This window comes from Cricetulus griseus, chromosome 3 (genome assembly GCF_003668045.3).
Source record: "Cricetulus griseus strain 17A/GY chromosome 3, alternate assembly CriGri-PICRH-1.0, whole genome shotgun sequence".
Classification (NCBI taxonomy): domain Eukaryota; kingdom Metazoa; phylum Chordata; class Mammalia; order Rodentia; family Cricetidae; genus Cricetulus; species Cricetulus griseus.
In genome coordinates, this window is record NC_048596.1 from 277203657 (window position 1) to 277224216 (window position 20560).

General features: G+C 43.3%; 1 protein-coding gene across 2 annotated transcripts in view; it reads right to left on the minus strand.

The window, feature by feature from the left end:
• Positions 1-998: 998 nt before the first annotated feature.
• The window catches only part of Ubqln1 (ubiquilin 1), a 33839-nt gene continuing 14277 nt past the window's right edge, over positions 999-20560 (minus strand). Inside the window, exons 2-11 of one of the 2 annotated variants that reach the window (XM_027409726.1) lie at positions 20024-20175; positions 17360-17475; positions 14495-14757; positions 13146-13304; positions 12825-13059; positions 8272-8414; positions 5808-5891; positions 4479-4594; positions 4136-4304; positions 999-2843 (exon numbers count right to left, since the gene is read on the minus strand). In XM_027409726.1, the coding sequence (XP_027265527.1) occupies positions 2691-2843; positions 4136-4304; positions 4479-4594; positions 5808-5891; positions 8272-8414; positions 12825-13059; positions 13146-13304; positions 14495-14757; positions 17360-17475; positions 20024-20175 (1590 nt within the window). In that variant the 3' untranslated portion in view covers positions 999-2690. The remainder of the gene's footprint in view (positions 2844-4135; positions 4305-4478; positions 4595-5807; positions 5892-8271; positions 8415-12824; positions 13060-13145; positions 13305-14494; positions 14758-17359; positions 17476-20023; positions 20176-20560) is intronic. The other variant, XM_027409727.1, reaches the window with a different exon arrangement.

Consider the following 20560-nt stretch of genomic DNA (forward strand, 5'->3'; position numbering starts at 1 on the left):
CTGGTCTGGAACTCACAGAGATCCACCTGCCTCTGCCTTCCAAATGCTGGGATTAAAGGTGTGCGCCACCACCGCCTGGCCCCTTTCTTCTTTTGATACACAGGATCTCACTTTATATCCAGACTGGCCTCAAAATCTGGATCTCCCCCTAGTTACAGGCACTCATGACCCCACCTGGCTTGGAATCAGAAATTGTGAACACACAGAGAGGCCTAGCTGTCATTTAAAGTGGGACACAAATAATGAGTAACTCAAATGAGTTAGACCAAGTTTGAGATGAACTGAAGGAGAGTACTCACGCAACCAGTCAGTCCTCTACACCAGGCGAACCATGGAACACAGAGAGAGCCGCCTGCATGCAACCCTCATATTTAAGGTCTTTCTTGCTACGCCACTGACCACGCCTTAGTGTGCATGGTATGCATCACCTGTGCCAGCCCCCAAGAGGGCGGGGCTAAGATTACCCCTACAGACATTTGCATGTTTGCTATCTGGTAACTGTTGAGAGTTTCAATTTTCTCCCCTCCATTCTTTACTCCAATGGCTCTAAAGACTGACGTGGCGGAAGAACAATCTATGCCTGTACTCAATGTTTTCCAACCACAGGCTCTGCTGTTCTTATGTAGGGTCATCCCTAAACAAACCTACTGGGAGCTAAAGCATCCAGTCAAAGAGCACTCAGCAGCCCTAACCTACCAGATGGCTCATTGTCTCAACACCACCTAGCGGGACAGGCTGGCTCACAACCGTTATCACAATACTCAGGAGGAGGACCAGTGCAGATCCAGTCTGGGGATACATACATAATGAGTTTCAGAATAGCCAGATCTACGGAGTAAGACAGTGTTGTACAAACCACTGCTGTACCCCTTCCCCAACCCCCAAAAGAAATATCCAATTAAAAAAAAAAAATCCAGAATAAATCAAGCCAAATAGCCTTTAAGACGTGTTGAGAAAAAACAGACATTTTTTCTACAAAAGAGGCAAGACAACCAGTGTAAAAGCTGGAGATTTATTGTTATTTGTGATTAATAAATCAAACTGGCTATGACACAGCCCCTCTGTGGTGCCATTCACCAGTACAAAAGTCTCTAACCCAGACATAAGGCAGAGAGAGCAGAGAGACACACGAGCACTACCTTCACCAGCCAGGCCTCCACCCCGACTTTTGTACATGCTTTCTTCTTGGGGACAATGTCAGAGCAGTGCACAGTCTGGGGTCAACCTGACCTCTCAACCTTTTAATAGCAAGCAACTTACAGAGTTAAAGAGTTCACCATCTACTTCCCTTGATTTGTTTGTCTGAAGTCACTTCAGATTATTTTAACATTATAACTTTGGGTAACTGTACAAGAGAGAATACAATGACCTAAGAGAATACTGAACCAGAGTCAGCCAAGTATGTCACTGACCCTAAAGTTATATTTTAATTGGTCCCGAAGGAATGTATCACCCCAACAGTGTGAGAGTTAGGCAAACAGAACTTCTTTGGGAAGGAAGGAAGAGGCTATAGCATAGCCAAACTTACTCAACTGTGAAAACGGCTCTTTGTGTTCACCAGACTGACACTACTGTATGCATAAACTCTTCACAGACCTTGGTTGTCAGTATCACTTAGTTCAGGCTGGCCCAATCCAGAATAGATTCTGTCTCATCCCACCCCCACCCCCCTCTGAGGCTCTGAACAGCACGACAGACATTCAACTACTTCTTCGTAATAGAACTAGGCAAACACTTCAGAAACAAGTGGCTCACTCACTAATCATTTTAAATCCGGGTATTGCCTATGAATGAGAGAGCTGATAAACCCAAGAGACAGCTCTACTTTTATATGGCAATTAAGACGGAAACGTCAGCACTTTCAGGGAAGACAACATTTCAATCCCACTCAATGCTGCCTGGACACCTATGGGGAGCAGGAAGCCCCGGAAAATGCACTGGAGTCTGTTACAGTGCTCCTCAGTCTGAACAAAATATAGGTAATTTACAGCTATTATGTGAATGCTGAGATATTGTTACATTATATTGTCTGTACAATTAAATGTCCCTAAAGAGATAACCAGAGTCAGTTTTTCTTTATTTCCTGCTGAGAGGTGTTTATCAAAGAAGCTGTAAGATTCTACACAATTAGGAATCCTTGTTTTACTTTTTTGGTTACAGGAATTTTGCTTAGATGACCTAGAAATGTGCAGTAATTTGTACTGTATACAAATAAGCAAAATTGTCAGTAGTACAAACCTTACAGCATTATTTGCAAAAATACATGCCAAAGTCACAGTAAGCAATATTGTACCACAAACCATGGAGCGCAAATGATCTGCTTTTAATGCCTTTATTCTACATAAATTACTACCATGGGGTTATGTTTAAAAAGCAAGTTAGTTGGACAGATGCAGGACAAAAATTTGTTCACCCAATTAGAAAAGGTGATATTTAAAAAAAAAAAAATTACAATAAATGCCAAGTGTTTGATGCATGCAGCAGCCTTAACTGAAAACATTGATTCCCACTGTTTCACAGAGATTCAGAACCCAGCACAGAAGTCTTACTGCACTCCACCTCAGGTGCTTCCTACCGGTCTCTTTTATAACAGCACAGAGTTCCCATGAAATAAAGCAGGTTATTTTAAAGATTTAAGAGCCGTTATCAAAAATAAATTACATTTTTTCCCCCAGGATACAGAAATGCTGCTATGATGGCTGGGAGCCCAGCAACCGTTCAATTGCTGCGTTGATGTCACCCCCTGTTGCTATCAGTGCTTGCAAGTTTGCTTCACGGTTCAAAAATCCCATGGCACTGAGCTGTTCCAGTTGTTGCTGGAACCTGACTTCTGGGCTCTGCAGCTGTTGAGAAGAACAAAGAAGCACATTCTAAGGAGAGGCAGTCTTCAAACACCTCAACTGCCTTTTAAACGGTATACGCTGGTTGGCCAAGCTTGTTTTAAATTGCTACCTGTGCCTTGAGATATAACCACCATATTTGGCTATTTATTAAAGAGAGTGAACTTACTCAACTAAAATATACAAGACCATCTATAATTATTTTATAAACAAAGTGGACATTTCCAGGTGTTACTTTGTAATTTATCCTTATCATATTTATCATATTTACTTCAAATGAGCAAAATATGATTTAAAATAATTTAGTTATAATTTATAAATATATTTAAAAATTGTTTAACATTTTATTTTAGAATAGTTCATTCCTAAACTATGTAATTCTGCCTTTAAAACACCTTACAGAATGGGGGTGAATACTTGGGGGCCTTGGATTTGATTCCCCAGGCCCTCCCTCTCTCCTCTCACAATGGGTAAAACACGCTCAACAAATTCCATTACTTCAGAGGCTCATGAACAAGCAGAAACTCTTTTAAGAGCCCATGTAAAGACAGCTGGTGCTTTCTCTTGTATTGATACTGAGTGTACATCAATTACAATATACTAACTAGCCTGATGGCAGAATTTATTTTCTAACCTTATCTTAGGTGTTATATGTGTTTCGCCTGTATGGGTACCATGTGCATGCCTGATGCCCACAGAAGTGAAAAGAGCCCTGAGACTGGAATTATATATGGTTGTGAGCGGCCATGTAGGTGCTGAGAATTGGATCCGGCTCTGGAAGCACAGCCAATGTTCTTAACCACTGAGCAAGTCATTTCTCCAGGCCTCCTTAATGATAAATTCTTGGTAAAGACAATAAATGTTCACAGCTACAAGACCATTACTAAGGAGTCCACGTGTTCAGTTACTACAGGATGTGCTGGGGGAGTGGACAGGCTACAGTTGGAAGCCTAGATATGGCTGTTCTGAGACACTGACAATGTTTTTAGGTTTTCCCTGATAAACCCTTAGAAAATAAAACTTATTTCAAATGGCTTTGAAGAAAGAACTTCAAAACTCACATTTTATAAGGCTGTTTCTGAACACTAAGCATTATATTAAAGCATTCTTTCCTTTGGTATCTGATATAGCAGCAAAATTAACAATTTCCATAACACCTGTTTTTAGATTTAATGTCCGTGAATAGTAACTTTTCATCACCTCAACACTAAATGGCCGCTGCTCTCTTTCTGCCTTTCTTGAAAATTCTATATGTAAGTCAGGAATGCAAAATCCGTAAAGAAAAGCATTGTCACCTGAGGGTTCACCCCAGCAAGAGCCTGCAGCATTTGCTGGATAAACTGCTGGTGGCCCGGCTCAGTAGTGCCCCCTGGGGGGCTCGTGTTTTCACTAGGTGCAGTGTTGGGTGCATTGTTTGCTGAAGAGCCTCCAGAATTGCCTGCTGCCCCAACACCAGGAGAAAGCCTAGAGAAAGAACACACAGCCCATCAGCTGATGAACCAGTTACATTTTAACATAATATTGGCTAAGCTATCTTCTTAAAAGTTAGCAGGTGTAACTTTGAAAATTGACCAAGAAATAACTCAACAACCCAAATAAAAGGCAGAACGATACTAAATCTTCCCCAAATAAGCCTACCCTGGGATGAGGCCGGGGGCTTCTGTTGCCAATGTCTGCAAGCCCTGCTGGATCTGCAACAATGCCTGCATAGCTCTAGGGTTTGACATCGCTGAGAGCGTGTCAGGGCTCTGCATCTAAGGAAGAAGAGAAACAGTGTTACCAAAGGTTAAAAGGAAAAACAGGGTTACCAAAGGTTAAAAGCAAGGAGACACATTTTTTCCAACTTTGCCACATTTTTGAAGAAAATCTAAAACTTTACTCCCAGACAGCAGTATTTTATATTTCTTCACAAAATACATACCAACCCTCCTCTTTGACAGTAAATTCCATTAAGAAATCATTACTTGACTCAGTTGCAAGCCTGCCATAAAAGCCGTTCTCAGAATGAAGACAGAAGCCACGTTTCCCCCTTTTCCAAAGGAATGGAAAAAACAAAACAAAAACAAAAACAAAAACTCTAAGCGAGCCCCAAAAGCACCATGTATTGGACGGCGGTAATGCGGTGGGAGCAGTGTCTCTTCTGACCACGCACTGTCTGCCGCTAATCTAGCAACGTCACCAGTCTGCCACCTCAAACAACTGCTCCACCGCTGAGTCAACAGTGTCCTAAGCTTAGATTTGTTACTTTCCAACACCCACGCCTGACTGACAGAGGGAGCTTACGCCACTGCAGCAGACCAAGGACAACCACTGGCCGTGGATGACGGACGACTGGCTGGCCTGACAATCATTTCAGATATGAACCCTGAGAACTACCAGTTTCAAAAGCACCAACGCCACTCTCACGGCTTTAAATAATACTATGACAATCTCGGGCACTGCCTTTTTTGAAAAACCTCCCTGACATGACAACACTGATGATTTTAACTTACTAGTTCTGGTTTGGAGGAAATGAGGTCCACTCCCTGGAGAACAAGCATTCTAATATCTTGGAAGAAACTGACACATCACAACAAAAAACCCAACCTGTGAAGTAAGCGAGGGCAGCTCTTCTGTGTCACTCAGAACTAGTGCAAACTCTAGAGAGAGTGTGTGTGTGTGCGCATGCATGTGTGTGCGTGCATGTGCGTGCGCGTGTGCACACGTGTGCGAGAGGGAGCACTGTACAGCTAGTAAAGGGAAGGGAATGGTCTGACGTCAACAAGGCATTGCAAACCCGAATCCTCATGAGCAAAGACAACGCGGTTCTCTCCTCACAGGATAAGCACAGTCAGGAGTGACACGGGCTGGGAAGGATCAGGCTCAGTGTCCGCAAGCGGGCAGAGTCACTCGCTCCTCCGCACTGGACGCGCTCACCATCAATCCCTTCAAGCAGACCATTACAGACAGCAGCATCTTCTTACTCACTTGTTGGAGGAAAGTTGGGAGCTGTTGTCTCATTTGTTCTTGAAGCTGAGGATTTCCAGCAAATAGGGGATTATTCAGCATCATCTATGGGGCAAGTGTTCAAACAATTTTAACTGGAAATATCTGAAACAAGTAATGTACCTGGTTTAATATTCTCCTTTCCTTCAAGTGCCTAAATTGGCACTTACAAGGGAGGAAGGGAGAACATACATAAAAAGGGGCAGGGAAGTTCTGTTCACAAGAAGCTTAGGGGGCAGAGGCAAGAAAGGAGGAAGGTAAGTAGGAGGGAGGGAGGGTGGGAGGGAGGGAGGGGGAGGGGGGAGGGCAGCTTCTCTTTCACAGAGAGTGGTGGATGATGGATGCCATGCTGGGCCCTAAAAAATAAAAGCAATTGTTTTGTTGCCTTTTCCTTGAAAGAAGGTGAACCTCTGCCTTTGAGGGGGAAACCGGGAGTGCCAGGCTCTCAGGAAGATAACACTTTTGGCTACACTACGGAATAAAAGAAACATCAATATGTAAAAGCTTAAGTATGGATGGCTTGCTGAGAAACCCAACACACAAGCAGCAGCAGCACAGAGAAAACCCAGATCTGGAGCCACTGTTATACCTGCCCACTACTAACAGTCGATATTAGGTCCACAATAAACACAACACAGCAACCAACTGGCCAGAGAAATGGACTGCTAGGTGAAGCCAGCCCAAACTAGCACCAACAGTCCTCTGGGGTAGTGCTAAAACACCCCAGACCCAAAGATGTGATGAGATCACCAAGATTAACGTCTGGGTTCCACCTCATGAGCACCACAGGTAGAAAGTGGGGTACCACCTAACTAACCCTCAAACTACGGGTGCATGGTCGCCTGTAGGTAAGATCATCCTACACAGTCAGCAAACCAGAGACTGCCAAGTTCAAGAGAGACAGACGGTGTGTCACTTTCCTATGCTGGACTGACAGCCTGTTTACCTGTCCAAAGTCTGGGAAGGAAATGGTCTTTGCCCTCAACTAGGTAACCACACTGAAGAACAACTGTACGAAAATCCTGCAGAAAGAGTTCTCCCTCCCTCCTTCAACACCATCAAAGCAGGAGACAGTTAATGTTTTATGGACACAGAGTGAGTGTTTCAGGGTGGGCAGGAGAGAGCAGGAGCTGCTCCAGGCCAGGATGGCCTCTTCATTCTTCCAGACAGACGCTGCTTTGCTGTGAGGCTGTTTACCACTCATCACATTCACTTTTCATTTTCAATTACTCAAAAAAAGCCTGTCACAGAAAAATCACCTTTTCACTTATTATTTCTCCTAACTTACCTGAACCTTCATACCACAATTAAGCTTTTACATTTAAAATATTTTAAATATTGAAGCTTCCAAAGATAAACTATAAACCACCTGATGCTGGAGCACACTGTAAAAGTTGTAAAATAGCCGGGCGTTGGTGTGCACGCCTTTAATCCCAGCACAAGGGAGGCAGAGGCAGGCGGGTCTCTGTGAGTTCGAGACCAGCCTGGTCTCCAGAGTGAGTGCCAGGATAGTCTCCAAAGCCACAGAGAAACCCTGTCTCGAACCCTCCCCTCCAAAAAAAAAAGTTTTAAAATATTCTCTCATAAGAGACACTACCTAGCATTGTCAGTGTTTTTGCTTTGCAGTTAGAAAACAAGTGTGCATGTAAAGCCGATAAGTCCTTTATAAACATAATCTTACATGGAATATGTTTGCTGAGGATGAATTTTAAGGATGATGTACACATTTAGTGTTATAACCAAATATATACTTGGAAATACAGGAAAGCGTCACTTATACATTTCTACATCTTAGCTACGCAAGTGACAAAAGCAGCTCAGGGTACATTAACATCAAGTTGTGAATTCATAATTCACAAGGCCAGCCTTCATAGGAACAGCATTATGCATTATTCTTTAACTATCTGTACTTACATAACTATCACCGAGGCCCCACCTCACAGACACCCGCTATACCCTTGTGCCAATGTGCTTTTAGGGTTTTGGAAATAAAAATCACTTCATCCAGCGCAATGAAACAAGTCTTTAAAAGTAAATGAGAGGAGCTATAGAGGAAAGCATTCTGAACTGCTAACACAGCAGTAGCCACTGGACGATCACAGTCTGTGGCATGCCCTCCTCCATGGTTCAGGCCCAGGAGTGGGTGCTGCTCTGGGTGGCACACTACTGCCAGAGAGCTGACACCCAGGCAACAGAGAAACAGGGGGAGTGAGACCACAGCAAATTCTCTAAAAGCTTCAGTGTGGCTTTTTTAAAAGCACATCTCATCCACAAATAGCAGAAATGAGGTTGTTGCAAGTACATACAAAGTAAAACTGCCCCCAAAGGGGAGGTGCAGTTTGTCCACATCTCTAGCATGCTGAGAGAGCACAAGACCAATGTGCCAGGAACAGAATCATGGACTGTTGAGTTCACAATGCGCTGGCAAACACAATCACAAGCTTACCTGCGCAGCGAGGTCAGGGTTCTGGCTTAGTGACTGCATCATGCTCCTCATGTAGGGGGCAGACAGCATGTTCTGCATAAGCTGCGGGTTCTCAGTTATTTGCTGCAACAAGCTTTGCATTCCTGGTGTGTTGAACATACTAGCTAAAATTTTATTTACAAAAAAAACCAAACAAACAAAAGCCAGATTAATACATAGTAATGTTTAAATACAGTGTATACTGTACTAAAATTTTAGCTACTGAAAGTGGCATATGGCCATTTTCCCTTAGCAGTAGGTCCACTTTATGCAAATATGAAGTGACAACAACCTTTACAAGTAGTTCAACAGCTAAATTTCACAGTGCACGGTTTCTGAGAAGCAATGAGAAAATGCCATCACGCCCTACGCCATGCCTTCCTCCAGCATACCCTGGCCTAATAAGGGTCATGACCCGTTAAGATCACTTAGCTCAGCTTTCAGACCAACCCTTCCTTATTTTACTCAGTGATGTCTCCAAGGCACAAGAATAATGACACTTGCGAGGCCAGCTTATTCTACAGACTAAGTCCCGGACTGTCAGGACTATTTTACAGAGAAACCCTGTCTCGAAAAACAAGAAGAAAAATCAAAAAGAATTCTGACACTGGCACTTTAGAGGCACCAGAAAGAAGTGAGTTTGCTTTCTTCAAGTGAAGAACAGTCCTGACATAACTGAAGGGAAAGAAAAGATAACGTTAACCGACTATTTATTTTTTCGAGGCAGGGTTTCTCTGTGGCTTTGGAGTCTGTCCTGGAACTCACAAGAGATCTGCCTGCCAATTGCCTCCTGAGTGCCGAAATTAAAGGCGTGTGCCACCACCTCCCAGTGGAACTACTTAATTCTTTACTTCCGTTCTAAGTTTTGAATTAATGTCCCTTTATCTGGCTGAAAGCACTTTACGATTCCCACTTATGTTTCTAATTTGCTCCAAGTCTTGTGTTTGTGGTGTACCTATATTATGAAGTTTCAAGTTAGCTTTTTCCACACTCCAAAGTTCAAAAATAGCCTAAAGGACCCACCAATCTGGCTTTCACAACCTGTTTTTTACATAGCCCACAAAGTGAACATCATAGAAATGTGGAAGCTACTGAAATCCACACTCAGTGACTTGTGCCATTTTGCAGGAACAGCTATGCTGACTCTATTGCTGTGTGTTTTTACACTATAAAGGCAGGGCACCTAAAGGGACTGTGGTGTCACAATGCTCCATGTGGCTTTGTAGTAGCCACAAGAAACCTCTCTAGCACCCTGTTTTTCTTAATCACAAGTACAAATTAATCATGTAAGTAAAATAAGAGAAGCAAACTGTTAATATCATGGGTTTAAGGAACAATGGGGTATGCATTACTTTACCAAATGAAATGGCTACTTCACATCAAAGAATAAAACATACATAGACATTAATTATCAGACTAAACAGGTATCACAACATTCCAGCCAGGCACGAGATCACTCAGGAGGCCCAGGTAGAATGGTTAAGTTCCAAGCTGGTCTGTGGTACATGAGACCCAGTCTCAAAAAATGAAACAACAGGGCTGAGATGACTCAGCGGTTAGAGTTGGTGCCTGTTTCAGAGGACCCAGGCTCAAGTCCCAGGGCCCATATAACAGATTACAACCGTCTATAACTCCAGCACTAGATGCAACGCCCCCTTCTGGCCTCTGCAGGCACTGCAGACATACACACAGGCAAACACCCATGCTCATAAAATGTTTTCAAGATATTGGCTCAAGGATGAGATTAATCTTCTTTTAAATGAGAACATCCAGTCAATGTTATGAAACCTTCGATAGCTTTAGAAATTAGTTTTTACCAGAAACTGAAGTTTCTCCATGGACTGAGCACTTACTGTAACTAGCTCTGTAGGCCAGGCTGGCCTCAAACAAAAAACCTCAAGTCACCAACTCAGCAGTCCATCTAACAATGAGCTGAGTAGACAGCTCTCAAAAGACATACAGATACTTGAGAAGTTCAACATCCTTGGGCACCAGGGAAATGCAAGACTGCTTTGGGATTCCACCTCATTCCAGCTAGAATGCTTAGAAAACACTGGCAAGAAGGACAGGGCACTAGGAGACCTTAGTCACTGTACATGGGCTACAGACTCATGCAGCCCCTATGGAAATCAGCACAGAGCACCCTACCCCTGAAAACAGAATCACACCATGACCCAGCTACACCCCATTCTTGGGCACAGATCTGAAGGACTCTTAAGTGACACAGTGTTGTGTTATTCATGACAGCCAGGCTAAAGAGCCAGCCTAGATGTCCACTAACAGACAGACAGAGAGTACGTGAACTGAACTATATATGCAGTGCAAGTTTATGCAACTGTAAAGAATTACAATTCGCAGGAACATGCATGAAAGCAACTGGAAATCCTTATGCTGAGTAAAACAAGCCAAACTTAGATATGTTTTCTCTCTCACGAGGAGCTAGATATAAGGCTATTTAAACCATGAGAGGGCGATCAGAGAGGGGAGAAAGAGATCCTAACAGAGGTGGTAAACCCCTGAATACACGCAATAAATAAGCAGGCATGGGGTTATCAGGGGGAAGAAAGAAAGTCACTTTGGGAAAATGGACATGGGGAGGGCAGAAGGAAAGGGGAGCAAATAAGAAAAATGTATAAAGATTCATTCGCACAAAGCTTTCACTGTGAAACCCAATGCTTTTTTCTTTCTTTCTTTTTTTTTTTTTAAAGTTTTTCCAGACAGAGTTTCTCTGTGTAGCCTTGAGTGTTTTAGAACTCAGTGATCTGCCTGCACCTGCTGGGGTTAAAGGGGTGTGTCATCTTGCCCAGCAACCCAATGCTTTTTATGCTAATCTAAAAAGAACAACTTAACCTCCTTCCGCCACAGATCTCATATCTCCCCATCAAAGATTCTGGTTCACGAGGTCTGACATCAAGACCCCCAAACTTGGCTTTTGGGTGAGGAATCAGCCACTGTTACCTAGCCTGGTTGTGGTCTTCTACATCCACGCAGTCTCCCCACCTCAGTCTCCCAAGTAGCTGGATTATGGACCTGAGTCTGGCTGCAAAAACTTGCTAGTTAACACATCTTCAGCTATGTTGGACCTGGCCTTTGGACTGATATTTGAGAATCCATAGGCATAGAACGTAAGACCAACTAAAACCCAGGAAATAAAAACAATTTCTCTTGACACTATCTTATTAGGATGTGTGATTACAAAACCGCTTTAGAAATCTTTAGTAACACTCTTACTGACAATGTGCAATTAACCATCATGTATGTAAAGTTTCCTTCAGAAAAAGAAAACCAAAACCTTTCACATAACAATGAGAATGAATCAGGAAGAAAGCAGCTAATTATCCTCGTCTCCAACTATGCTAACACGGGAGCAGCAGTTCACATACATCATCCAACTCATTCCAACTCACGGAAGTCACAATTTTCAAGCCCATTCTGGCTTCTGCTAAGATCCAACTCAGAGTGCTTTCACCTTACCTGAATCTCAATTCTGCTTTCCACGCTGCATGCCTAATCCTTGTGCTCTACATCTCTACAAAGTATAGGAAAACTAGGCTGAAAGAAGGACAGACAGACGGGCGTGCACGGTAATAAAGCTTATATCCCCAAAGGAAATACTTGTCAGCAAAACAGACATGCACAGCATAAATGTATTTCAAAGTGAGTGCAAACAGACACAAAGAAAAGAACTACACCCTGTGGTCTGTGTCTATGAATACTGAGAGCTAAAGATTGCTTGCTGACTGTCTCAGAGGAAATGTCTGAATTGGTGTGGCAGCAACTTAGGATTAGACATCTAAACCTGCAGTTTCTATGCTACGTCTGGTGTCTAACCAATAACAGTATAGTCATGGTGATAATGAGGGCAACTGTTTTACTCCTCCATCAGTGAGTGGGTACATGGCTTATGTTTCATGTGACCCAGCCATGTTTCATGTCCTGGGTCACTCAAATGACCTCAGGATCAAGTTCCTTTATTAATTCTGACTCTTCCCAACACATTAGCACTTTTATGTAACTATGACAAAATATTGGCCATAAGACATAATAAAAGAAGAGTTTATGATGGCTCCTGGTTTTGAAGACAGTCCACAACAGCATGGAGATCGCAGCAAAGCATGACAGCCAAGAAGCAGGGAAGGAGCGTCCTAGGCTCCATCTCTAGTGACCCACCCATTTCCTAGAGTTTCCAGTACCTTCCCAATAGTGCCAGCAGCTGAGGCTTTAACACATGAATCTGTGAGGGGCATTCCATTCCAACCCATAATACCCAAAACATCGTCTCTGAAAAGTAGCCAGGATGATTTCACTATCATCTTAAGTTTCCATGAGTTCCTGTACACACTCACTCTAAGTAGATATTTAAGGGAAATGTGTTACACCCCATAGATATATATCCATAGATATAAACAATTTAAAAAGCCCATCCCTCAAACAATCCCAAAAGCCTGCAACAGAGAGTCTTCATAAAAGAGATGCACACGAATGGATAGGTAAGCACCAGCAACCACTTCATTATCAATGCAAGGCGTACATACCCGCTGCTCCAGACACCGAGCCTGGTCCTGAGGTATTCTGCCCAGCTGGGGTACTGGCGGCACCCCCAGCAGAGCCGCTCACAGTGCTAGCAGCGTTGCCAGAGGCTGGTGAACTCTGGGAAGTCTGCGGAGCCCATGGGTTGGGTAGTGGATCCCTATTTTCTGTTCGAGAAGGCTGACTTCCTTCACCCGAGGAAGTGCTGCTCACTAAGGAAGCAAACGGATTACCACCAAACTGAAAGACAAGAAAAGCAGATTAACAGATACGGTGTTACTTTTCAGGGAACACCTCTTGGCCTGCGCCTGGGAACAGCTGGTCACCTGCTCCTGCGCAGCATTCAGCATAGGCTCCTGGATGTCTGTGTACATGCGTCGTAAGGCATTGTAGCCCCCAGGGATACTCTCCAGGTTGCTCAAGGCTCGGTCCTGGTTCCTCATCATTTCCTGCATCATTGCTGGATTTCTGGCAAGTTCCAATGTCTAAGAAAGAAATCTCCATTTAAAAAAAAAAAAAAAGCACTGAAATGCAAGGAATCCCTTCAGGGTTTAACTAGCTGAAGTCAACTTGGATTAGCTCCTGCACCAGGCCCAGAAAACTGAATGCAGCCACTGGTGCTAAGTGCCAGGTAGTCAAACTTAACTTTAAACAGCCATTTTGAACAATATAAAACAGAGGATTCCAGTCAAGCTGAGTCAGCATCCTACCTCTACCAGGAAAGGTGACTGTCACCTGTGCTCCGCCTGCTAGAAACCCGGACTCATTTGCTCAGTTCTGTATCATCCAACTTTAGAACCAATAAAAACCAAATACAGTTTTAAACCAAATTTGTTATAATATTTAAATTAGGAAAGTACTTCTTAAAATTCCTGGTGGATTTCATCTCTAAAAACAATATATATTTATGGGATATCATAAAACAGTTTGAATGAATGGTACATCTCCAAAAAATGGACTTTTTTATTTCTTAAATCTTCACCCCTCCCCCCCTTTTAAAAGATTTTATTTGTTATGTATTTAGTCTTCTGCCTGCAGGCCAGCAGAGGGCACCAGATCTCATTCAAGTTGGTTGTGAGCCAGCATGTGGCTGCTGGGAATTGAACCCAGGACCTCTGGAAGAGCAGTCAGTGCTCTTAACTGCTGAGCCATCTTGTCCAGCTCCTTACCCCTTTTTTTGAGACAGGATTTCTCTACATAGTCCCTGGTGGCCTCAAACTCACAACAGATCTTCCTGCCTCTAACTCCCAAGTATGGATATTAAAGCTGTGCACCACCATGCCCAATCTAAATGCTTTTATTGAAAAAAAATTTTCATATAATGTATTTTGACAAAATACAAAACTGTGTTGCTGGTTTTGTTTTGTTTTGTTTTGTTTTTTAATGTGTGAGAGGTCACTGACGTTACCTCTCCATTCTGTACTCTAAGACCCTTCTCTCAGACCCATAGCACAGAGGAGAAAGGGGAATGGAAGGTTTGACCTCTATTGAGTGTTTTTTTTTTTTTTTTTTTAAATAATTTCCAAGCATAGCAGAGAGGTCAGAGTTCAAACAGACCAAATTATTATTAGTGTTCTGCTGACTTTCCTTAAACAATGGCTAGAATTCTCTTTAGTTTTGCAGTACATACACAGGTGATCTCTGGAACCACAGAAAGTACCAGCTCTCTACACACCTGTCTCATTATGTCTGGATTGTTGAGCATGTGGCTGATCTCTGGGTTCCTCTGTATCAACTGCTGCATCTGCGGATTGGCCATGATCAATTGGCGCATCAGGTCAGGGTTGGATAGCATGCTCTGAACGAAGGGGTTTTCCATGATCTGCACCATCATCTCAGGGTTGGACAGAAGCTGCCGTTGCATTTGGCTCTGTAGTTCAGAGAAGTTGGTGGTATTTAAACCCAAACTACTCAGACCTGCAAGTCCTCCAAGTCCACCTTACAGGATAAGAGGAAAAAACAAAAATGAAAATCAAAAGCTTGTGCTAAACATGAAGAATTATTAACTCAATAATACATAAACCATTTAAAACAAACAACTTCTCTCATTCATTTTTATGGTATTAGGTTATACTTACTATTACACTATTCAGCTTTAATTCCTATGCTATGGCTTAGATATGAAGTGTTGCCCCAAAGCCTTGATCCTCAGCTGGTGACAGTGATGAAGGTGATTGTGGCGCTAATGAGTTCGTAGCTCAATGGACTATGCAGTGCAGTCCATTGGAAGGGCCTTCCTGCTGCTATGGATAGAGGACTTCTACATCCGTGTTATAAAGACACACTTGTACTCCACACTGGAGAGAAAAACCTGCATAATACTCGGTAACACCATACAGCACACACTGCTAATGTTGTCCCAAGCTAATCTCACCCACAGCACACCAGATGCCCCTGTCATTACAGCACCGATACCAAGCAGACACTAATTATTCTCAAGGTTTCAGGAACTGCCTGAACCCAGGCACCCAAGGAATAGGAAAGGAGTGAAAGGTGTAACACGGGAGACAGACCCTGCCAGTCTCATGGCTGACTGACTGTCTCATGGCTGGCTGGCTGACCTGAGAGGCAAACCTGAGCTCTGAAATGATCAACTTTGTTTCTGTCCTCCCTACCCCATATCCTCTGCTGGCAGAAGATAAGATGTCGCCTCCTCAGATTAGCAGCTCTGGAATAAAGCACAGCTTACAAACTCAACCTGCCTCTTCTCATTCGCCTTTGCAGTGACAGCAGAGGCTCCCAGGCTGCGGCTACACTGTGCGGGAAGCAGCTCTCTGCTGCACCTTCCTTGCCACACCACAGGCCTTAATGTAGCAGCTGTCCATCCGCTGAAACCATGAAACTCTTCTTCCCAGGGTTTGTCACAGTGGATCCCACCTCCCACCCCAAATACATCCTACCAGCAAACTTAGCCACATTTTCAACTTTGATTCTTCACAGAACCAACTAGACATATTTTTTCTTCTTCTTTCTTTCTTTTTTTTTTTTTTTTGTGGTGCGGGGCAGGGTTGAGACAGGGTTTCTCTGTGGCTTTGGAGGCTGTCCTGGAACTAGCTCTTGTAGACCAGACTGGTTTCAAACTTACAGAGATCCGCCTGCCTCTGCCTCTCGAGTGCTGGAATTAAAGGCATACGCCACCACCACCCAGCCCTAGACATATTTTTTTAACCTTCCTGGTATTAGACTATATTTGTTCCTTCTTGATCCCTCACAGGGTTCCTAAAAAACCTAGGCATTTTGAATGCCTTTTGTTATGACAGCAGGTCCTGTAGATCGCTCACTCCACTGATGGAGGCTAACGATGGAGGGTGATGGAGATGGTCACCAGAAAGTCTGGTGGCACTTTCAGCCCCACCAATCACTCATGGAAGGAAAAAAGCAGCAGCTGGAGACTCCTCCCCGTGTAAACCTAAAAGAGCTTCTATTTGTTATTAGTGTTGTGTGTTGTACAGCAATCTATGCCAGGCTCTAAAACTTGTGCATCATATATTGGCACACTATAATTGAGTTACCCAAAAATTCCCACGGAAAGGACAAAGGTTATGGTCCTAACATGTGAAAACAACCCTAAGAAAAACTCCAAAGCACTGTACTAGCTATGACCTTGGGGACTGATACTGACATTTAAGCAATTCTTCTATTTAGCCCAACCTTTGTTAGCTTCAGAAGGTTTTTACTCAACAAAATCTCAACATATGCAACTGAATAAAGAGTCGCAGTGTAGAGCTGGGAAGTTGTGTGAGGCGCTTGCACAGCACACAGGGGGACAAGGCAGGGGAGGAGGGCAAAGGGGTTGAGGTGAGGGGGAGGGAGGCAGAAGGAAGGGAAGTGGCTTGGGCTCAAGCATTAGATTTAACTATGTTTTATTTTATCTATATGCGTGTTTTACTTGCACGCATGTAAATATGTGCACCACATGCGTGCCTAGTGTCCACGGGGTCAGAAGACGGTGTCAGAGCCCTTGGAACTGGAGTTATGGATGCTTGCAAGCCACAGCGTGGGTGCTGGGAACTGAACCCAGGTCCCCTACCAAGAGCAGTGTGTCATCTCTTAACTACAGCCCCTAGGACAGTTTCAAAGTAACTAATGTAGGTCCAGAGTGATTCTGTATGCCTGCAATCTCCACACCAGGAAAGCCAAAGTAGAAAGATCAGAGTTCAAGGCAAAACAAAAAGATAACAAGTAACTAGTGCAGTCCACCCAATACCTGTCTTATACAAATGAAAAAATGGTCACTCACTTGATCACACCTTATTATCAACTAACTATATCCTCATAGGCAATTATGTGGCAGTAAGATTACTAGGTACGTATAGCCTACATTTCTTTCATATAAAACAGAAGTATGTCATTTGCTAAATAAAAATGTAAGCCAATCAAACATATTGTATCCCAAGCTACTTTTTTTTTAACACAATTACAGAAGTAAACTATGAAAGGTTTTTTAAAAATTGTTTAAGTGATTTATGTTTTATCCTGTCATTTTATCTAAAACTATCCCTGGAGGAAGAGAACCTTTCACCCCCATAACAGCACTCACCTAAGCCAAAAGGGCTGCTAGCAGCAGGAGCAGATGTGGAGTTACTATTAGGAGATGATGTATTGGTCGCATTGCTTCCAGGGGTATTTGTTTGCTGAGCTGAATTATCTTGTGGCCTAGTGAAAATAATTAAATCACAATGTAAGATGCAGAACTCATTGTTTTTGAAAGAATTTCTAAAATTCCATAGCCAGAAACAAAGGGTAAGCTCTCATAAACAGAACTGTCATTAGTACCCTGTCTGAAATGATTGAGCATTAGGAACAAATACTGGAAGCAGTAAACTTTATAAAATTACTGTCTGTCCTCTTTGAATATAATATACAGGTGACTGTTCCATTACTTTCATGGTGACTATACAAGAAAGAACTGACAAGTCATCTACAGAAGATAATCCATGGTCACTAACACTCACAAAGCTCAAACACTTAGACCATTTTCTAGGGTTAGGAGCAATTTAACTTCAGCCCATAACACTGTTAAAAGAAAAGAAAAAAAAAAAATTCAGAAGATACTTTAAGGGGCTGGAGAGATGGCTCAGTAGTTAAGAGCACTTGCTGCTCTTCCAGAGGACCAAGTTCAAGTCCCAGCACCCACATCAGGTGGCTCACTACTAACTACTACTACCTACCTGTAATTCCAGTCCCAGGGTATCCAATACCTCCAAAGGTATTGCACTCATGTACACATACATACCCACCGATAGACAAACACAATTTTAAAGATAAAAATAAAATCTCAAAAAGAGGACACTTTAATTATGTTAAAAGCCGGCAGACTGCCAAGGCATTGGCTGTGACAAAGTAGAGTTTGTGAGGGGCTGGTTCTGACATTACTCTGCAACCCTGTCCCATGCAGCTCTCTTTGGCTGCCAGGCTACTGACAATGGTTCGACTGATGGAGTTTCCCCAGGAACCCCATGCTGGGAGAAGGAAAGGCTAGAAACCTGGTCAATTGGAGGGAGAACTGTCTCCTGGAGTGCGAGTTCATCAAAGTTTTGACAACTGAAAAGAAAACCTTGTAGGAGAGACTGACGCTAAGACAGGGATGGGCCCAGAGGCGGGACCTCACTTTTACCAGGACTGCTTAGATACGAATACCTCTATCCTCTATTTAAACCTAACCCTTTGCCAGGAACCCCGAGAAGGGGGTGGGGAGGTAGTCACTGAACTCTATTTGTTCTTCTTCCCGTGTGTGACCACATTCAGTGGTTTCCCTTCTCTGGTCATCAGCATTCCTTGCCTGTTTAACTGAACAACTGAGGGCATGCTAAGGACAGGCGGCAGCTCTGACACTGACAGTTTGGGTGTCATCATTACTTAATACTTTCAAGAACAGCAGGACTTTACGCCTTTGTGTGCCCTGTGTAGCAGTCAGGCATCTGCCTGTGTCCTCACTAGAGCTGCAGGGCAGGCCTGTGAGAAGTTATCAAGGGTACAGAAGAGCACAGGAAGGTCGGACAGTGGTGGTGCATGCCTTTAATCCCAGCACTCGGGAGGCAGAGGCAGGCGTATCTCTGAGTTCGAGGCCAGCCTGGTCTGTACAGAGAACACCAGGATAGACTCCAAAGCTACACAGAGAAACCCTGTCTCAAAAAAACAAACAAAAAAAGCACAGGAAGACTGAATTTCCTTATCAACTCTCTGGGAACACCAGCGCAAAAGCCTGCCTGACCTGAGTAATAATGGCTCAGAAGTTCCTAGAGCAGATGCAAGCTCTGGAAAGACATGCTTCAATACAATGCTGCAGCCTGTAGTAATGGGAGAGCCAGAAGAATCAGACTCATTGTCCACAGTGAGGCATTCCTGTTAACCCCAGCATTCAGGAGGCTAAGGCAGGAGAAGCAAGTCCATGGTCAGCTTGGACTAGGCTGATAGCTGTCTCAAAAAGAAAGCTAGCATGGCAACACATGTATGCATTGCAAGGACTTGGGATGCCAAGGGAACATGGCAACAGACTCAGGCTGACCCGGGTAAGCAGCTCAGCAAGTCATGGCTAGCTTCAAAGTTAATAATACCCCGCCCACCAGTGGCACCAGGACCTATCCCCAGTGCATAAACTGGCTTTTTGGAGTCCATTCCCTATGGTAAGGGAGAGGCTTGGTCCTCCCTCAACTTGTTATGCCAGACTTCATTGACTCCCCAAGGAAGGCCTATCCTCTCTAAGGAGTAGATATGGATTGGGTTGGGAAGGGAAGGGGGGAGGAGATGAGAGAAGGGGAGGGAGCAGGAACTGGGATGGTATGTGAAATGAAAAATAAAATTTTTAAATAAAAATGTTTTTCTCAAAAATTGATCACACAATAAATTATGACTGATTAGTCTGTAGTCTACTAATATGTTACTAAAATCATGTCTAAAAATTTTCTAAAGCCAAGAGAACACCTAAAAAAAAGCTGTTAACTAAAAAAATGTCAACATAATGTCAGTTGAATTTTCTAAAGTATTAAAAGAGGAACTGCCCTGATTTGCACCGCAACCCTCTCCACAGAAACATTTACCTAACAAGCATGCCAGAACCAGTCCTAGCATGGAGCCAGTCACACTATTTCTCACCTAAACATTCTGCTATCAACATAAACAAAGAAAAATACTTTAACCATTTAAATACTAATGATAAGGAAAGACCTTTAAAGCCAAAACTGGCTCCTTTAAGAAGACATACCTGTTCTGTGTTTTGATGACAAGGTGAACTGTAAGTCCGTCGTGAATTCCATGCTGACTCAAGGTATCTTGATCTTTTAGAATTTTTCCAGCAAATATCAACACAAGTTGGTCAGTATGAGATTTGAAACGTTTAGAGATTTCTTCTTTGAACTGAGTGAGATAAAATATGTATGTTTAGTAACGGGGGTTTGTGCAGCACCATCCAGACGGGAGAGGCCCTACCACTACAAGCATCTCCATTTTAAGTGTCCAACAGCCACACCTCTAACACAAAGGACTTACTCTAGAAGTGTTAATAGACGTAATCACTGGGCCTAAGATGGAGACACGGTGTTTGTTTCCCTCTTGGGGGTGGGGGGTGTCACAATTAGCCCCGTTTCCTAGACTTCCACCTCCAGCCCCCTTTCTTTTAGTTCAATATACACACAGCCAAGCTCACAGTCTCACCATCTTTACTGACTATCCTAACACTGTATATAACTGCAGTATTTTCTTTGGTTGGTTTGGTTCTGAAATAGGATATGTCACTCTGTAG